Raw genomic sequence first — 19,391 nt, 5'->3', positions numbered from 1 at the left:
AAAACTCAGCAGTGGCCAGAGGATTGGAGAAGATCAGTCTACATCCCAATCGCAAAGAATGGCAGCGCCAAAGAGTGCTCCAACTACCGCACTATTGCACACATTTCACACGCTAGCAAGGTTATGCTTAAAATTCTACAAGGCAGGCTTAAGCAGTATGTGGACCGAGAACTCCCAGAAGTGCAAGCTGGATATCGAAGGGGCATAGGAACCAGAGACCAAATTGCAAACATTGCTGGATTATGGAGAAAGCTAGAGAGTTCCAGAAAAACATCTACTTCTGCTTCATTGTCTATGCAAAAGAATTTGACTGTGTCGACCACAGCAAACTATGGCAAGTTCTTAAAGAAATGGGAGTGCCTGATCACCTCATCTGTCTCCTGAGAAATCTCTATGTGGGACAAGAAGCTACAGTTAGAACTGAATACAGAATAACTGATTGGTTCAAAATTGGGAAAGGATTACAACCAGGCTGTATATTGCCTCCCTGCTTATTTAACTTATATGGAGAATTCATCATGTGAAAAGCTGGACTGGATGAATCTCAAACCGGAATTAAGATTACCGGAAGAAATATCAACAACCTCAGATATGCTGATGAAACAACTTTGATGGCAGAAAGTGAGGAGGAATTAAAGAACCTTTTAATGAGTGTCTGAAGCTCAACATCAAAAAAACTAAGATCATGGCTACAGGTCCCATCACCTCCTGGCAAATAGAAAGGGAAGAAATGGAGGCAGTGAGAGATTTTACTTTCTTGGGCTCCATGATCACTGCAGATGGTGACAGCAGTCACGAAATTAAAAGACGCCTGCTTCTTGGGAGAAAAGCAAGAAAAAGTTAAAGCTATGGTTTTCCCAGTAGTGATGTATGGAAGTGAGAGCTGGACCATAAAGAAGGCTGATTGCCGAAGAATGGATGCTTTTGAATTATGGTGCTGGAGGAGACTCTTGAGAGTCCCATGGAATGCAAGAAGATCAAACCTATCCATTCTTAAGGAAATCAGCCCTGAGTATTCACTGGAAGCTGAGGGTCCAATACTTTGGCCACCTCATGAGAAGAGAAGACTCCCTGGAAAAGACCCTGATGTTGGGAAAAATTGAGGGCACAAGGAGAAGGGGACAACAGAGGACGAGATGGTTGGACAGTGTTCTTGAAGCTACAAACATGAGTTTGACCAAGCTGCGGGAGGCAGTGGAAGACAGGAGTGCCTGGTGTGCTCTGGTCCATGGGGTCATGAAGAGTCGGACACGGCTAAACAACAAAGCAGCTAAAAGCAAAACCATTTATGTAATGGTGCCAGACCTTGGAACACCCTTCCCAGTGATTATTTACCAGGCACCAGAGGTGGTTTTAGGGTAGTTTAGCTGCACTGGGCACCACAGGGGGGCACCGCAACAATGATGTCAAACAGATCACAAGAGTAGGGTTGGGGGGGATTTAAAGCTGCACAGGGCACCACTGAAATTTGAGAGCCGCAAGTCTGCCACTGCAGGCACCTACATTCTTATTGTTTGGCACCAGGTTAGAAGCATTTTTGCTGTATGGGGCCTTTGCTAAAACCTGCTTACTTATATTTTGCTCCTACTGCTGCTTTTAGTATAACTTTTCTTTATTGCTCAGTGTTTGGTCTTATTGTCACTTTTCAGAACTGCAAGCCACACTGAGAATTAAAGAGAACAATGGATTGTAAATCTGTTAAAATCTACTGCCCTAGGGAAAGTCAACCAATTAGGGTGTAACCACACAGTATGTTTGCCCACACAATTCTAGTCTGGTGCCTTAGCAAAATGCCAAAAGAGCATAAAGCAATCCACAAGGAAAGACATGATGATGTGTAGAGCTACTCCTTCCTTCAAGCAGCCTATTTGGTCAGCACACAACCCATAATTCTCTGAATCGTTCAATCAATATAGATTGTGCATGAGTGCCATGTGGCTGACATTCTCCTTGCACCAATATGGCCTCTCCCCCCTTAACCATCCTATGCAAACACAGACAGCTTAAGGCACCCATCTATTTTATATTTTAAATGCTATTTCATGGACACAGTTCAGCAAATTGCACATAGTCAAGTTTTAGTTATGTATTCAAACTGATTGCCTGAGTCAGCATATACAGGTTAACCTTTTAAAACACTATAGATTGCCCATAAAATATTGTATGGAATGGAAAACTAGTATGCTTGCTCAGCAGCTTTATTAAAAGCTGATTATCTTAACATGAACATTACCCCCGTCAGAATGTCTAGCTTATACAAGGGTTACTCACTAGGTAGACCCCCTTTCCAAACAAAACAAAAAACCCCTACAGCTGCCACTGATCTCACTCACCACTCTACCTGACACCTGTTCTCTGACTATTCAAACAAATGGTACAATTGAACAGAAGCAGTACTGGCATGCATCATGTTGATGAGTAGTGCATGCATAATACGTACTAGAGCACATGACCTGTGCCAGTATTCTCTCTGCCTGTTCGCTCATTCAGCTGTCTCTTTCAATAGCATAGTTGGTGGTATGTTAGAAGAACATGAGTAGGTAAGACAATCAACCAGCAGAGGCCAATTGTCTCACTCTTAATGCCAGTCAAATGCACAACCTTCCATTCCCTCACAGAAATTGGACTTTGAGCTGTTTAGTACTTTTGGCAACTGAGCATTCTGAGTCACACACTAGATCACCAATGACAGATGCTTCATAATCCTTAGAAATATAGGGTGTACAATAATATGTTTGGGATGTACAGTCTGTTTCCAAAGCATTCAACAATACAAATTGAAGGATGTTTGCCTGAAAGAATAAAGTGGAGCCGAGCACCACTTGATGAATTAACATATGAGGAAGGGACAATAGAGAATCAGAATGCCATACAGAATACTTCAAACTAAAGGTTATGAGAATATCCTAAGGACCTTTAGCCTCAGATGTTCAGGGAAATAATTTTAAAAGTTTCTCTACATGATCCAGAGATTCATATTGTACAAAAAAACAAAAAACTAACACCCCCAAACCCAAGGAAGAACACTTTGTTTAAAAACAGACCACCTCTGCTTCTCCTTTTTGAGTACAACCAGAGAGCAAAACTGTCTTTGTACAAAAAGTAAGGCCTGCTGCACTTAGTATACATATCTGGTGTATGTATTTACAGAATATATTAAAAGGTTTTTGTCCCCTAGAAGAACTGAGGCTTGAAACACATTGGGACCTTTCATAAATATTAGTTTACGTGTTGGATTTCCTCCCCCTTTTGTCATCCTGTTGAGCTCTGATTCTTTCATGCCTTAGGAGTTAAAGGTGAAGCTAATAAGAATAAACATTAGGGTTATGTGTTATTATTCTAGCCAGCAATCAAACACATTTGTCGAACAAGTAGAAAGAACATGCCTGCCTGCCTTATATCAAGTCAGAACATTCACCAATCTGGGTCAGTATTGTCTATGGACTGACAGTGGCTCTCCAGGATTTCAGACAGACATCTTTCCTAAACCTACCTAGAACTGCCAGTGTTTAAACCAAGTTTCCTGCATGCAAAGCAGGAGCTGTGCCCACTGAGCTACAGCCCCACCCCAAGTAAATATATGAGTGCCTCCTAAAGATACAGAAGTCTTCTAAGGACTGGCTTGTGTTCTTGTACAAGGCCTATAATTTTAGCCTCAGTTCTGGTATACACAAAATGGAACTAATAATTCAAATAAAGCTGTAAACCTAAACCTATTTTTATCTGCAATGCACTGATACTATTTCAAATAGCACAATGGGAAAGAGAATAAAAGGGAAACATTTATTAGTCAATGGGTGGTGTAGTGCAAACAAGACATCAGGCTACAAACAGAATTAATGTTCAACAGTTGTCCAATTTGCATAAGAGATCCTGCAGAAAAATCCTGCATATTAAAATATGTATTAAAATGTATATGCATAGCCACACTTCAAAAGGCAGTTATACCTGCACTGACAACCTTAACTACCATTTCTGAGTACTCTACATCCTTTTACACTCTAATAGTATACGGTGGCTTTATACTGCGGGATGACATTGCTACAACGAATGGTTTAAATATTTGTGTTACTCTGCCCTGCCCATGACAGATTAAGCATTTGGTAACTCAGTACTCATGGAATTCTGTAGTGTGAACATTGATCAAGCTATCACAGGAGTCATTGCTTGAGAACATATTAGGTCTCAACTGTTTGCTTGTCACTGAAATTGATTCAGTAAGGCCAGAAATAAAATATTGATGAGGACTTCCGGGTCGGCGCCATCGCCAAATGGCGGACTCCCTCCGAGCTCCGGAGGGAGTCGGCTGGGTAGGGATCGGGTCCTGCCGTGCCGGCGACGCGGGGACCCTCAAAAACCATGGGCGGAGATGCCCATGGACTTGGTGACTCGGCGGGCACCGTTTGCGCCCCCCCCGACCCGCGAAGGAGCCTTTTTAAAGGCTGCGGAGCGGGTGACGGGGGGGTGTGTGGTGCTGTGAGTCCAATGCTTCCCCTGCCCAGCGAAGCCGCATGCCATTCGGCGAAGAGCAACGACTTCTTCTTTGAAAATTTCGGATTTGGACTAAAAGGAACAACCCGTGAGTAAATTGATTGGACTTAAAAGGGAAATTTGATCTTTGAATTTGGAGCGAGCGGGGGGAGTGCAAAAAGGAAGTCCGCCCCCCCCCCTGTTGTAGATGGCTCAACGCAAGGATTTGACAACTAAGATCGAGAGAACTTCACGAAGGGAAATTACAATAATTGTGCTGGAGGAGAAGACTGATTTGTGGGAACTAAAATGCAACCCCCCCGGGAACTGGGAACGATCCGCTATGAGAGACTGGTGAAGAGACACAGAAACTCTGACAGCTGTCAAAGTAGCTGTCAAAGCAGGAAAATAAAAGAGAACTTTGTTACGATGGCTTTGCTGGTTAGATTTGTTACAATTTGGACATAAATTATTGGAAATAAAGGCAACAAGTTATTTGACTTTTGGGTCTGATTTTGAAAGAAATTAAGTTACCATATTCCCTCTAGAGGGAGGCTGGGACATTGCAACAGTAGCAGCAAGTGGAAAAATACTATGAATTTGAGCAGGATCTGTTATCTCTTGGGAAAGCTGCAAAAACGAAGCATTATTTTGTCTACAGAGGTTTCTATACTAAAGGAGACAATGGATTTATCTATTGAAGAAAGGAAGGGACTTGACGCAAGTTATGTTCCTGAATAACAAAAGCCTCTGTGGAGAACAAGAAGTTTCTGAATTAGAAGGTTTCTGCAGCAGAACAGGAAAAAGCAACCTGAGGAATAAGAGCTGGACCAAATTTGAAGCCGGAGTATTTGGAACATCCAGACTTTAAAAGGACCAAGAAATAGAATTTAAGTTAGACTCTTAAACATAGAGGTCTGGATGGAAGAACAATGACTTTTTCTGAGAGTTTTTTCGAGATTGGACTTTCTGAAATTAAAAGCTATCAAAAGACGGCAAAGTGGAGTTGAGATATAGACGTGGATACACCAGGCTAGCAGTAGACAATGGATGAACTTTGGGGATTGGAACCGGGGAATGGGGGGGGGGGCGGAGATTTGGAATCCAAAGGCTGTAAAATTATATATTATTTCTTTCTTTTCTTTTTTCATGTTTGTTGTTTGAAAATAGGGGAATTCGTGGAAGGGAAATGGGGTCGATCTTAGGGAATTATATAAAATATAAGGAGAAATGGTTCATTAAGATAAATAAGATAAATTAATTTGGAATAAATGGGTTATTTAAAATTACAAATAAGGTTTTAAAATTTGGGGTAAGAATCTGTGGAATCAATTTAAGGGAAATGGAATACAAGAGGGGGAGGGGGGGAAGTCCGGGAAAGATGCCACTGAAACCAAGTGTAAATCATATTTGTTTTTTCTTTCTTTCTTGCTATCTTTCCTTTTTATTCTGGAAAAATTTTAATAAATATTATTTTAAAAAAAAAGAAATAAAATATTGATGAATCCCAAGAGAGCAGAATAACAAACTGGTGAAATACTTACCAGTGAACACTTTGTGGCGTCACCATGCTTTGAGAGATCTCAGATTAAACTCTAATTCAATTACTGTACTATACCAGAGCCAATGGAAGCGATATGTGTTCTATCTAAAGCATTGTATATTAAGGATCTTGCCTTTGAGTCAAATAGGAGATCAGATTGTTAAATTCCATGTAACACACTGCTGTTTAGAAGTCCACACCACATTATTTGTTGTTCTGTACATTCAAACTAACCTGGGAATAGAAGATCACTAGGTATTTTGTTGCAGGCAATGCATTTAGACCCAAATTTCAAACCTGACTAGCAGATATACTTCTGCAGGGCCAGAGGAAAGGTGAGGTGATGGACTCAGGCAGCAGATCTGGCCGGAAGGGCGCACTGTTTGCTGCTGCTCTGCCTTCTCCTGTGCCATGGGTGGGCTCTACCACTGCCCCTGGCAAGGGGGCACCCACAGAGGAGGCAGTGCCAGGGGTGATGTGGTGGCACGGCAAGCCTGTGGAGGAGGAGGGGGCAGGGCAGCATGGCAGGGGGCAGCAGTGTTGTATGAGGTGCCTAAAGCCATAAAATGTTCCAGGCTGCCCCTGTACTTCTGATATAAGTTCATCCCCTTTCTTCTACTCACAATCCCCTAGCTAGAGTTTGTTGGAATTAAAAGACAGCTTCATACATGCCAAGGGCATGCTGTACCACTAAGTTATAGCAACACCTCTAGCCTTACAATGCAACTCCCTTTCAGCTATAAAAATCCCTGATGAACCCAGTAATAGTCAGGCTTCCATGGAATTCATAGATTGGATGAGATCTCATAATGCAACATTTTGGGAGGCAGCCCTCTGGAGAATATTGGGTATCAGAAGCAGAAAGCAATGTGGCACACAAACAATTTTGCATGCATTTTGCAAGCAAAGGATATGAAATTGGTATCAATTCTACTGATAAGATCGGAATATATAAAAAATAAATAAAAATTGTCCAGTAGCACCTTAGAGACCAACTAAGTTTGTTCTTGGTATAAGCTTTCGTGTGCATGCACACTTCTTCAGATACCAAATACTGATAAAATGTTATAGTGCAGGGATGGGGAACCTGCAGCCCTCAGGAGGCTGCTGAACTACAACCCCCATCAGCCCCAGCCACCACAGCCAATAGTCAGGAATAATGGTTGTAGACCAGCAAACTCTGGAGAAGGACCACATGTTTCCCATCTCTGTTATGGGGTTTCAAAAGTCCGTATCTGGGGGCTGCTTCACCTAGTCTAAAGATGACAGTTAGCGAACACTGCATATTCACTCATTGGAGAAAGGATCCATAGTATCATAGTGGGAAAACACATGGTACAATCCACCCTATCCATCTTGGAAGCAAATCTCACTGCGTTCAACAGGGCTAACTCCCAGGTAGGTGAGCGTATGACTGCACTCTAACCATTTTGAGTTGAGCATAGTGTTTCCTGTTTTCCTATGTTTTATGGCATCATATATTACTGTATTTCACTGTTACAACAAATGGTGTGCTACAATTATTCTACACACTTACTGTGATTGATACAAAAACTCAAGTTTATATCCTGATGTATACACTGAATTAACACTAGTTGCTAAAGTGTTACATTTACAGATTCTGCACAAAAGAATAAGTGGACACAAATCTGAGCTCAGATATGGTAATATTCAAAAGCCAATAAAGGAACCTTTCAGTCTCCAAGGATACTCTGCCACTGACCTCCAAGTGGCTACTCCCAAACAAAGAAACTTCAAAACTGAGGCTGCAGTGTGAAACCATTGACTTAATTTATCAAAAGGTTCAATAGTATCACTTTTGGCTCAAATCAAGATCAGGGATTCCTATCAGGCTACATCTGCTAATTAGTTAACCAATGCTAGGGTGTTTGTGTTATCACCAACACTGCCTTGTAGAATGGTCACTGTCAAGAGCATAAGTAATTTTAGCATAAGTTACAATTTTAAATTTAATTTCCTTCTGATCTCATTGTTCGCTTTTTCACACTGAGAGCGATACTACGCACACCAGCAGTTCAGGATAACTGCTTGTGTATTTGACAAAGCAGACCTGAGTCCATGAAAGCCTATAATAAATTTGTTAGCTTTTAAGGTGTCACAAGACTTTGTTGTCTTTATATGAGTTATGTGCAGAAGATCAAACTACAGTGGCAGTGCCTTATAGTCCCACCAAACACAGTAGAAAACCACCTTTTTGAAAAGAATGTGCTTTGCAGCGGACATGAAACAGCAACAAAAAATGAACATAGTCACAGACACATTTACCAATTAAGTATCAAATAGAAGGCAGCAAAATAGATTCAAAAGTCAAGCCATATAGCCAGCAGCCAGTCCTTCAAGCAGTCCACACACATACATTTACATTGCTGCACTGAACAGAGTGTGAAACTTCACAAAATACATACACAATACTGTACAGCAACACACATCTTACTGCATGCAGCAATGTTGCAGAGCCAATTTACAATGCAATCCTATACATGTCAACTCGGAGGTAAGCTCTTTCAAGTCCAATGAGACTTACTTCCAGGTAAGTGCAGTCTTAATGTGCAAGATTACAAAACACAGACAATTCAAAGCTTGAAAAGGAATTTTTTAAAAATGTGTACTAAAACAGTACAATGGACACAGAAATGGGTGGGAAGGAATAGAAATATTTATTTTGCCAATGAATACTGGTGTCCTTAGAAACACAGCAGGCTTTTGAGGAATAGTATAATCAGGTATTTTCTAAGAAGGGTGGATGGGAAACTATACGGTGCACAAGCAAACCCCTCACATTTAACACAAGCATGCCAAAATGTAGGTACAATAATTTGATATTTAAATTCACTAATACACAACGTGAGGAGGCAGATTCTTGGAACATTTTGGCCAGCAGCATACTATCTCTTTCTATGGAGTGAAAAAGTGCATACAGGACTCTCAATTCTCCTCTCACTTTCCTATACATGGAGAAATTTCTCTAACCAAAGTCACACACACACACACACACACACACAGGAGTAAACACTGCTTGTTATACATATACATGCTATGGAAGTAAATTCTGCCCATCATACACACACACAAACACTACTCTGTTACACACGTGCTGTACAAAGGGAGTTGCCCCACGAAAAATATCGTTTTTTGTTTGCACATACATACAAATTAAATGATCACTAAAACAGCTTTCGTACCCATTATTAAGAATGAAGTAGAGTACATCTATTCCAGGTTGTCAACTACACACAGACACACACACAGAGAGAGACGAATCCCGACGATAATGAATGAAAGCACTATGGAGGAGTTATAACGGGCTGGGAGACACTGCCCCTCGCTCTAGTTACTGTCCAGGTGAGGAAGAAATTCTCCTCCTTCCCCCATTTCCCAGATCCGTGTGGGGTTACATTACATCAATAACCAGGAGTGCTTATGGCTTGACCAAGTGAGGTGGGGAGGAGGGGGCAGGCGGAGAAAGCTCGACGTCTCTATTCAGAAACTCGGAGCCCGGCAATGTGCGTGTTTCGTAGCTCCCCTTCCCCGCCCGCCCGCCCGCCTGTGGCCCTTCGCCGCACGGCCTTCCTGCACCGGACGGAGGAGGGTCTTCCCTCCAGGCTGGCGGCGGGCTAACTCACTACGGGACGTGGCATGCAGTCAGGCAGTCCACGAACAAAGTAGCTCCCCGAGCGCAGCCGCTCCGCAGAGACTTCTTCTGCACGGAACATTGTTCCACGAGAACGCAGCCTCCGCTTCCCGTCTCGTCCCGCGCCTCCGGAGGGGCTGCCTCTCGCTCGCTCGCCTGCCCCGGCGCAGCGCAGCATCCCCTGCCGACGGCAACAATGTGCAGGCGCTCGGGGCGGGAAGGGGGGGGCCGGCTGGCTGGCTGGCTGGCTGCGCCAGGCGCCTCCCCGGCTCGCCCGCAGGAACAGCAGCCGGACGGGCCGGCCCCGCATGCACAAAGCTCCGGTCGCACCTACCAGGCGGGCAGCCTCGGCCCAGGTGCGGTCCTTCTTCTTCCTCTTGTCTTTCATGTTTGCATCTCATTGAGATGGTTCTAGGGGGGGCGGGGGCGGGACGGAACGTGCGGGGGGGGGGCGGGGGAGCCCGAGGGTCCCGCACAGACAACGAGGCGGTGACGTGGAGTCCGAGAACCCCCGAGGGAGGGGCGCGGGGACGGCGAGCGGGCGGGGGGCTGGGCAGGCTCGGGCTCGCGCTCGCGCTCCCGCAGCGGCGGCGGCGGCGGCGACACAGCTGACAGCTTGAGGGATGCTCCGCTACTCAAGTCACAACAATGCACTATGACGTCACGCCAGGGAATGGCGACTGCACAAAACATCCCAGCCGAGGCCGCCGCGCTCGCGAGCAAAGCGCACGAGACGCGCACAGGGAAGAAAGGGCTGTCCGAGATCTCGCGAGAGCTGCCGGAGACCCTCGCTTCGACCCACTCCCAATCCCCTCCGCCGCTTTCCCTTTCAAGCTCTCCCCCCCCCCGCCCTCTTTCGCTTTGCACATAGAGTGGGCAACAAGACTACATGTCCCGAGGTGCAACGCGGCTGCTCTTGCTCCGTTTTCCTTTCCTTTTGTTCATAAAGGCAGCATCTTGCATCCCGGGATTTGTAGTCAGAAAGAAACGGAGCTCTCCCGGCTCCCAGCCGGGATCGGGTTGTTTTCCCTCGGTCCTCGTCGCCCCCTGCCTGGCAGTCCCAGCTGCCGGCGGGCCGCCCACAAAGCGAGCGCAGGCAAGGAGGCGGAGGCAGTGGGGCTCGGGAAGTCGTAGCCCGGGAAACGGTTGCGAGGAGTGGCCGCTGCCTCTGCCTGCTCACCTGGGCACTCTTGGCTCTCTCGTGGTGGCGCGGCGCTTGGGGCAGCTCTCGGGGGGGGGGTCCTTTCCCCCCCCCCCTTGTAGCCGCCACGATTCTGCGGTCCCTCGGAGAACCCCGTCCAGAGGGCGGGGACAGGTGAGCAGAAACGGATGGAGCAAGGAGCAGGTTCCAGCTGCAAGGGGCTGCTGGCCACATTGGCATGGGACACGCGTACGCAGACCCGGAGAGGCCTCGGTGCCTACCCCACCCCGCCCCCAGCTACGCTAGGAACATAGGAAGCTATTGCCTTCTACTGAGTCAGACCAGTGGTCCATTCTGCTCAATATTGCCTGGCAGTGGCTCTCTGGGCTTTCTCCTGGAAATGGCAGGGATCGAACCTTCTGCACGCAAAGCAGATGCTCTGCCACAGCTTCCACCCCCTAAGGCCCTAGAGTCGCTTGGTGTGTTTGTGGGAGGAGTAAGCTCACAACCATTTCCCTTGGAGCTAAAGTGGAGGGAAAAGCCAGTTACTGTATGTACCTCATTTGCACGGAACCAGCCTTTTTCTTTTGGCATTCACTCTTCCTTACTGTGCTTATCTCTATTCCTCTCCCTTGCCTGCCCCTATTTTTAGTAAGCCTTGATACATCCCAGTACAGTATTGCATTGAAAGAGCTCAGTGCCCTCCTATGATGAACACATTTCAGTGGGCATTCTCATGTGTCAAGGCAGTGCTGTGTTACTCACTTTTCAGAGGCGGTTCCAGTGCCATTCCAGTCACCATTTAGTGGTTGCTTCCCACTGCTTTTCCTTAGAAACCAGGTCTTTTCTAAAGGTGCCTAGTCAACAGCCCAATGCAAGGGTAATTGGTAAACAGTGGAATTGCAGCACATCCAAACCTATACAATTGCACAAAAAATGTTATTTCTATATAGCTATATTTATGGCAGCAACTTTTACATAAACATTTTAATGCTAGATAATTTTGCAATTTGTTTTTATACATTGCCTTGAAGACTAGGTAGGTAAACATTAAGCAGATATGAAAATTGAGCTGTGTGGCATTAGGTAAATTCTGATGAAATCTGTGACAGACAAAGGTGCTGAGGAAGTGTGCTGTAATTATGAGTAAATGCTTTTAGGATCACAGCCAAATGCTGTGGGGGCATAGTAATTTCAAAGGAATGGACCGCAAGGACTGATTGTTAGCTTTTGAAAAAGTTGATTATGCTAGGTCTGAAAGCATTGATCAGTTAATCAGTGAGATTAATGCTATGATTGGAGTTTGTATTTAAAATTCCAATCATAGCATTAATCTCACCAATTAACTGATCAATGCTTTCAACCCTATTCTAATAAGGGGTGGGCAATTGGATATCCCTGTACCTTTTCATTGCGACCACTTGACCAAAGTTCCTTTGATTTTGTGCTCCTATTGGAAGTTGTTTCATCCTTCAACAGGCTAGCAGAAGAAATTACCGTATTTTTCACTCTATAAGACTCACCAGACCACAAGACGCACCTAGTTTTTGGAGGAGGAAAACAAGAAAAAAAAATATTCTGAATCTCAGAAGCCAGAACAGCAAGAGGGATTGCTGTGCAGTGAAAGCAGCAATCCCTCTTGCTGTTCTGGCTTCTGGGATAGCTGTGCAGCCTGCATTCGCTCCATAAGATGCACACACATTTCCCCTTACTTTTTCGGAGGGAAAAGGTGAGTCTTATAGAGCAAAAATACGGTATATTTTGTGCCTGCTTTGACTTTTCTTATGTGAAAAGATGGGGAGAGTTGAGGATATGGCACCCACCAGTGTGAAACAGTTTTAGTACCATATGGATACAGTCCTTCAAGAATGAAGAAGCAGACAAGAGCAAGACCTCTGGGGTCAAAATTTATTAAAAAGAACCCATAATGAGGTTTGATAGCACTCAATCTTTAATTGGTCTTCTAAATATTAATTAAGGCAACCTAGTTAATGAACTAAAAATCTTTATTAATTTGGTCGTGTAAGCATGTTATTATTATTATTATTATTGGCCTGTTTGGCTAATGGGCCCCCACTGGGCTACTTCAGATATCAGACAGAAAGTTAGAAAACAGAAGCAGCATGTCTGCTGATGTAAATAAGAAATGTGACTATTACCCCCAACGTTCTGCAAGTCTTCCTTGGTATGGCCAGGAGTTTCCAAACTAGGGTTCATGGCAAGCTTCATCCAGGTGGTTCGCAATGTGTCTCGTGAAAAACAGCTACAATTTGAATTTTAACGAAGTCTAAGGAAATCAAATTGCAGTACAGTAAAATACAATATAAGAAATAAAAGAAGCAATAAAAATACAATTAAAAACCATACAGCACCTAGCACAGGGGTCAGCAACCTTTTTCAGCTGTGGGCCGCTCCACCGTCCCTCAGACCATGGAAATGAATGAATTCCTATGCCCCACAAATAACCCAGAGATGCATTTTAAGTAAAAGCATACATTCTGCTCATGTAAAAACACGCTGATTCCCGGACCATCCGTGGGCCGGATTGAGAAGGCGATTAGGCCATATCCAGCCCATGGGCTTTAGGTTGCCTACCCCTGACCTAGCACTACACATTACAATTGCTATAACAAGCAAAAAAAACCACTATGTGATCCACCAAGACTCAGCAATTTTCAAGTGGACTGGTGAGTGGGAGGGGGCAGGGTTGGGAACCAATGCCTTAGTCCTCAACAGTTGCTCAATATAATTCATGTGACTTACATTTGAAAGCATACTTCTTGTACCTGTGAAGACACAGTATCATTTTTGTATATTTGTACAGTTAACCCCATTGTTTAATTACACTTCAAATGATACATGTTTAGTGTATTACCTGCTTCACAAAGAAAATATAAATACAAACATTTAATTGTATATTTGTATAAAGTTAGTCTTTCGCTTGGAACAATTAAACTTACATTATTAAAACAATTTTGATGGTAACAATTTAGATCAGCCAGTAAAAATATGTTTTTGTATTCTATGGTTCCTTTTCTAGGGTCTTAGGGGTTATAGCAAGGACAGGAAGACAAAACTATAAGGTATATTGTAAGAGAGTATATAACAAGTAATAAAGGTTTGTGGGCTGTAGGCTTTATAGGTCAATTATTCAAACAACTGGCTATTAGGTTAGACTCACTAATTAGAATAAAAACCTGTTAGAAAGGCTGTTTTGGGGAATAAAAGAATTTTAATGCCTATTTAAAAAGATAATATTGCTTTTATAGCCTCCAGGCTATGCCAACTCATTGGGCAAGTTGGAATTATTAAAATTATTTTGTTATCCCTCAATTATGCTATCTTTTATGATAAGTAAAGTGTATCAGACATAATTATTAAAAATGGACAGTAAAAAATAATCTACTTCATGGTTCATGTCTGCTCTGAATTCATTAAGACCAAATGTCTATCTGTATCAAGGAAAGAGGATGCAAAATTGAGTATCTTATGGAGAAAATAGAACTAAAATCTCTCTCTTAGATATTTATAAATATCTAAGATATTTATAGTGTGCTATCTTAAGATTATAAATTATTAATATAATGTTATCAACTTAAGATAGTAAATTATTGCCATGCCATACTGCATGTAAAACAAAATGAGTGCAAGGGTCCTTTGCATACCAGTATTCTTTCAAATGAAAGGGACGCAGGTGGCGCTGTGGGTTAAAGCCTCAGCGCCTAGGGCTTGCCGATCGAAAGGTCGGCGGTTCGAATCCCTGCGGCGGGGTGCGCTCCCGCTGCTCGGTCCCAGCGCCTGCCAACCTAGCAGTTCGAAAGCACCTCCGGGTGCAAGTAGATAAATAGGGACCGCTTACCAGCGGGAAGGTAAACGGCGTTTCCGTGTGCGGCTCTGGCTCTGGCTCTGGCTCTGGCCAGAGCAGCGATGTCACGCTGGCCACGTGACCCGGAAGTGTCTCCGGACACCGCTGGCCCCTGGCCTCTTAAGTGAGATGGGCGCACAACCCCAGAGTCTGTCAAGACTGGCCCGTACGGGCAGGGGTACCTTTACCTTTACCTTTATTCTTTCAAATGCTAATCCCTAAAACATTAGATGGAAGTAAGAGCTACTTTGCATGGCCAAACTGTTGTGAATGAGTGATGGAATTCGCACAACTTTTGACACATGTTGCGCAGCTCCACCTATACTTACCATGGCACTACAAAGCTGCTGAAGTCAATGCAGCACAGTTGGGCTGAGCTGCAAGTTAGGCTCGTGTGGAAGCAATGCAACAATTCATTTTCACATGAATTTCCCCCCTTTATTTTGTAATTTGTACTAAAACACAATAGATGAAATGTGATCCACAATCATATACACAATAAAATTTTGGCACTTTTATGTTTAAAATTCAGAATCTCAGTTTACTTTTAGCACTGCAAACATTACTCAATTTGTTACACTGGCGATTTCCCATTCTCAGATTAATATTTCATATAGAAAATAAAGACTTTGCCCTTTCTTTCTTTTTTAACCAAAGGCTAGATTTTAATAGCTTTCCGGAATCTTATTCTCACAGTATATTTTCTCCCTCTTTAATTGCTTCAGTATGTTTCAGAATCTGTTGGCTCAAACTGTGAAAAGCTCTTTTTCAGAGAAGCATGTATTTCATTTCAAAGCCAAACAGTCTCCTGATTTGGGAATGTGGGGGTGCAGCTGACATGCTATTCTTCTGAAGACATTATTAATATCGTCTAATATATTCTTGTTGCTCCGAAATAAAAGGTGACACTGTCACAGAGTAATTTATGTATTAATTATAGCTGACGTTTCTTTTCTTTAGCATTCTACCTTTTGATCTGTATCTGCCTAACAGAATTGCAAGTTCCATGTGCTGATTTGACATTTCTAAAGAAATGACATAATCTACAAGATTAAAATCAGAGAAGTGACAAACGTATTTTGTCTAAAAGAGGGATGGGGAACCTTTGACCCTCCAGATGTTGCTGAACTACTATTCCTATCAGCCACAGACATCATACGCAATGGTCAGAAATGATGGGTGTTGGAATCCAACAAGGTCTGGTGGTCAACAAGTTCCCCATCACAAAAGCACCCAGCCCTGATCCCTTTCTATCTCACTCTGTTTATGATTAAATGATACCACTTTATGTAATTTTGCCTCTGGGTGTGTGTGTGTGTTCTAGACATTTGTTCTTCAGAGATTTGCCCCTACTAACCTCCAAATTGCTTTACAATCCCTCACTTGTTCTCTGCCAAACACAAGAAGCCCTATTAACAAGCAGTAGGGCTTGAACTGCTAGAATAAGGACCTTCTGAAAAGATTCCCTGAGAAGAATTGACCCCACCACCATTTTTGAGAAGGGTCATGTACCATTCTCATTGGGTGCTTATTATGCACCATTATAGCAATCTCTGTCTGAAAAAGAACTCTTAAAAAGTTTGAAAGGTCACATTAGATGCTTGTCCAATATGTCTATCCTAACTTCATATGTAGTTCCAGAATATCAAATTCAATAATAATATTGTTAACACTGTAATTTGCTTTGATGCAGCCTAGGATAGCATTAGCCTTATGTGATGCATCACACTGTTGACCCATGTTAAGCTTGTGGTTTTCTAAGACCCCCTAGATCCTTTTCACATGTATTACTGGCAATCCAGGTGCCCCCCATCTTCTCCCTGCCTAAGTGCTTTACATTTGCCCCATTGAAATTCATTTTGTTAGTTCTCCAATCTGTTAAGACCATCTTAAATCCTGTCTTTTGCAGCATTAGCTACCTGTCTACAAATCTGATGAGCTTCATATCAATTCCTTTATTCAAGTCATTTATAAAGACGTTGAACACCCAACACAGAACCATGTGGCACCAGACATAGCTGTTGGAAGACACTCCATGCCACCAAGGCCGCCTGCATCTCAAATGATGGCAATGGATCCAGACGTATCCCCAAACTGCATACAGCTCCTTCTGGGGGAGTGTGGATGGGACATTTTATAGCAAAGAAACAGTGCAGAGTGATTATATTATTAACTTTTCCTCCACCAGCTGTTTCCTCGCTCCAAATTACCTTGTCCTCTCCACCTGAGCTGATGCATCCCCCATCCCTACCCATAAGGCACTCTGGGGAGTTCCAAAGCTAAATTAGTTTCATTTCTTTTTTGATATTTGCTATATATTTGTAGAGTAGGGGAGGGCTGTGAAGCACAAAATGCAATAGAATTCTATACATATAATAGAATTCTATCTATATATATTTGTTTAATTTCTTGAATCATACTATGGAAAATATAATAACCTTTGAAGATAAGTGTATATTATTATTAAGTATTAGGAAGAACAAAAAGGTCATTTCCCTCTGCAGTTTAGCATAAATCTTGTTTGTAAGGCTCATTATTCTTTATTGACAGTTTATTCTCTTACATTAATAATAATTAAGAGATATTGACCAGAAATGCTGTGGAGTACGATAGAGTAGCTGTTATGGGCAAGCACTGCTGGAGAGAGGATTTACCATATTTTTCCATGTATAAGACACCTCCATGTATAAGATGATCCCTTATTTTAAACTTCAAAAATTTAGGAAAAAATATACACGGGAAAATACGGTATGTAGGTTTCCTGTCTAGGCCTGCCTCAGTTAGACATCTGTATTTCACAATCTGAGACATCAACATTCTTTCTTTTGAGAGAAAGAAGTTTATATAAGAGCAGATTTCATCATATCTGAAGACATGCTATGTGATGGCAAATGTATGTTCACTGCTTGTGGATATCCACTGCTTGTGGATACAGCAAGGTGTTGTGACCAACCCCAGCTTTGGTATGTTCCTGTAACATGCATATAGCAGAAAACATGGTATTTGCCTCATGTATATTATGCTTTTATAACTACATGTAATGAAGCTGGGAGTTGGAAGCATAACAGTAAGAAGCATCATGAGTGTGTACCTATGAACCACAGTTTGCTGTGTTAAATGCGAATATCATAGCTGCTTTCTGATTAAAATTGCTCCTTATCATTTTTGTACAGCAGCACAAGCATTCTTTTTAGAAACCATAAGGCTTATTGTACTTAGTCATTTATTACATTCCTTTTAAGACTCTACAAATTGGCCATTACAGGTTTACAGAATTATTGTGCTGATAGTTGAATTTTATTGCTTAGGTCTCAAGACAAAAAATCATGCTGTCTATCTGTGAATTCTTATGAAAAACTTTAGTGAAGCAGGAACCTTCAAGTAATTTTAAATACTGCTTCAGTGATCACTACATGAGGGCAGCCCTATTGGCTTTGATGAATGATGACTACACTAATGAAAATGGTTGTTACATCACAGTATTTTGCTTATATCTTATTCTATGTCAGTAGTTCCTGAACTTTCCCCCCACAGACCACTTGAAAACTTTTGAGGGTCTTTGCAGATCACATAATGAGTTTACTGCCTTTGTAGCAATTGTGATATACGGAGCCAATTGCTTCATGATTATGGTATTTTTACAAACACACCTTGGATCACCCAGATGAAGCACTGATCATCCACAGACCACAGCTTGGGAACCCATATCCTATATTGTTTGCTTGTTATTAATGGAAATTACACAGAATTGCCATCTTTCCCCCAACAGAGTCTCTCTGTAGCTTGAGGAGCTGCATGGGGGTGTAGCAATCTTCAAACAGTACCTGTTGAATTCTGCCCCCCACACAACTCAAAAACACACTGACATGGGGACAAATAGAAGAAGACGCCTTCACCCTGGTTTGGTTCCCCTTTGGTTCCCGGTTTGGTTCCCCGGTTTGGTTCAGCCCAACAAGACAACAACAAGAATCCCCCAACAGCATATGAATCAATCTGGCTAACCTGATTCAAAAATACACACTCACACACAAAAACAAAGACAACCAAAGACAACCAACTGCACCCTAAGCCACACCTAACCCCTCTCACCACCAAGGAAAAACAACAAGTGAATAGTAAGAGAACCCATAGAAGTAACACTCACACAACCCCTCTCACACACTAAGTAGAATAATAGAAGCATAACCACCTGACCCCAACCCACTCACCAGTCCCCCATTCCCATCCTTTTTTCTTTTTTTCTTCTTCTTTCTAATTGCTTAAACCAATTCATAAACCAAGAATTTATGCATTGTCCACTAATGATGAAACATGTGTTGTAGATATTTCCCCACATTTATTATGCTATTTTTGTGATATACAAATGGCATGAGAAAACTTGGTACTGTATACTTATTTGTATAACATTATAAAACTGTATAAAAGCACAGTGCTTCTTCCTGGAAAAAAAGTTATCAACCCTGGAATCATTGCAAAAAGATGGATATCAAGATACCACAGAACCATCAAGAGAGTTCTTTACAACTAAAGTCCTTTGTCCATGCAACAACTAGGTATGAGCGTGATCTGACATATACCCACTTACATGGGAGTAAGCCGCATTGAACTCAATAGAACTTGTGAGAAGACATGCAAGGTTCCTTTGTCTAGCCCACAACTCCAACCACACAATGCTTTCAGAAAAATCTTAATGATAGACCCCTTTATTATAATGAGATGG

The 19,391-nt window shown here is 42.6% G+C and overlaps 1 protein-coding gene and 1 long non-coding RNA gene across 5 annotated transcripts in view; one reads left to right on the top strand and one right to left on the bottom strand.

Moving 5' to 3' along the window:
* ASXL3 (ASXL transcriptional regulator 3) overlaps nt 1-10,102 on the bottom strand; it is a 103,346-nt gene extending 93,244 nt beyond the window's left edge. Inside the window, exon 1 of one of the 3 annotated variants that reach the window (XM_079982599.1) lies at nt 10,000-10,102. In XM_079982599.1, coding sequence (XP_079838725.1) covers nt 10,000-10,053 — 54 coding nt within the window. In that variant the 5' untranslated portion in view covers nt 10,054-10,102. Of the gene's footprint in view, nt 1-9,657; nt 9,795-9,999 lie in introns of those variants that run through there. The other 2 variants (XM_079982600.1, XM_079982601.1) reach the window with 2 other exon arrangements.
* On the top strand, nt 9,894-17,835 carry LOC307219511. 2 transcript variants are annotated; one of them, XR_013840457.1, is made up of 3 exons: nt 9,894-10,021; nt 15,764-15,868; nt 16,581-17,835. It is a non-coding gene; the product is annotated as an uncharacterized lncRNA (long non-coding RNA). The 2 variants fall into 2 exon arrangements; XR_013840458.1 differs by lacking the exon at nt 9,894-10,021 and adding an exon at nt 10,815-10,980.
* The last annotated feature ends 1,556 nt before the right edge of the window (nt 17,836-19,391 follow it).

The sequence above is a fragment of the Podarcis cretensis genome (genome assembly GCF_951804945.1).
Source record: "Podarcis cretensis genome assembly, chromosome: 7".
Lineage (NCBI taxonomy): Eukaryota > Metazoa > Chordata > Lepidosauria > Squamata > Lacertidae > Podarcis > Podarcis cretensis.
This window is presented reverse-complemented; position numbering and strand designations above follow the sequence as displayed.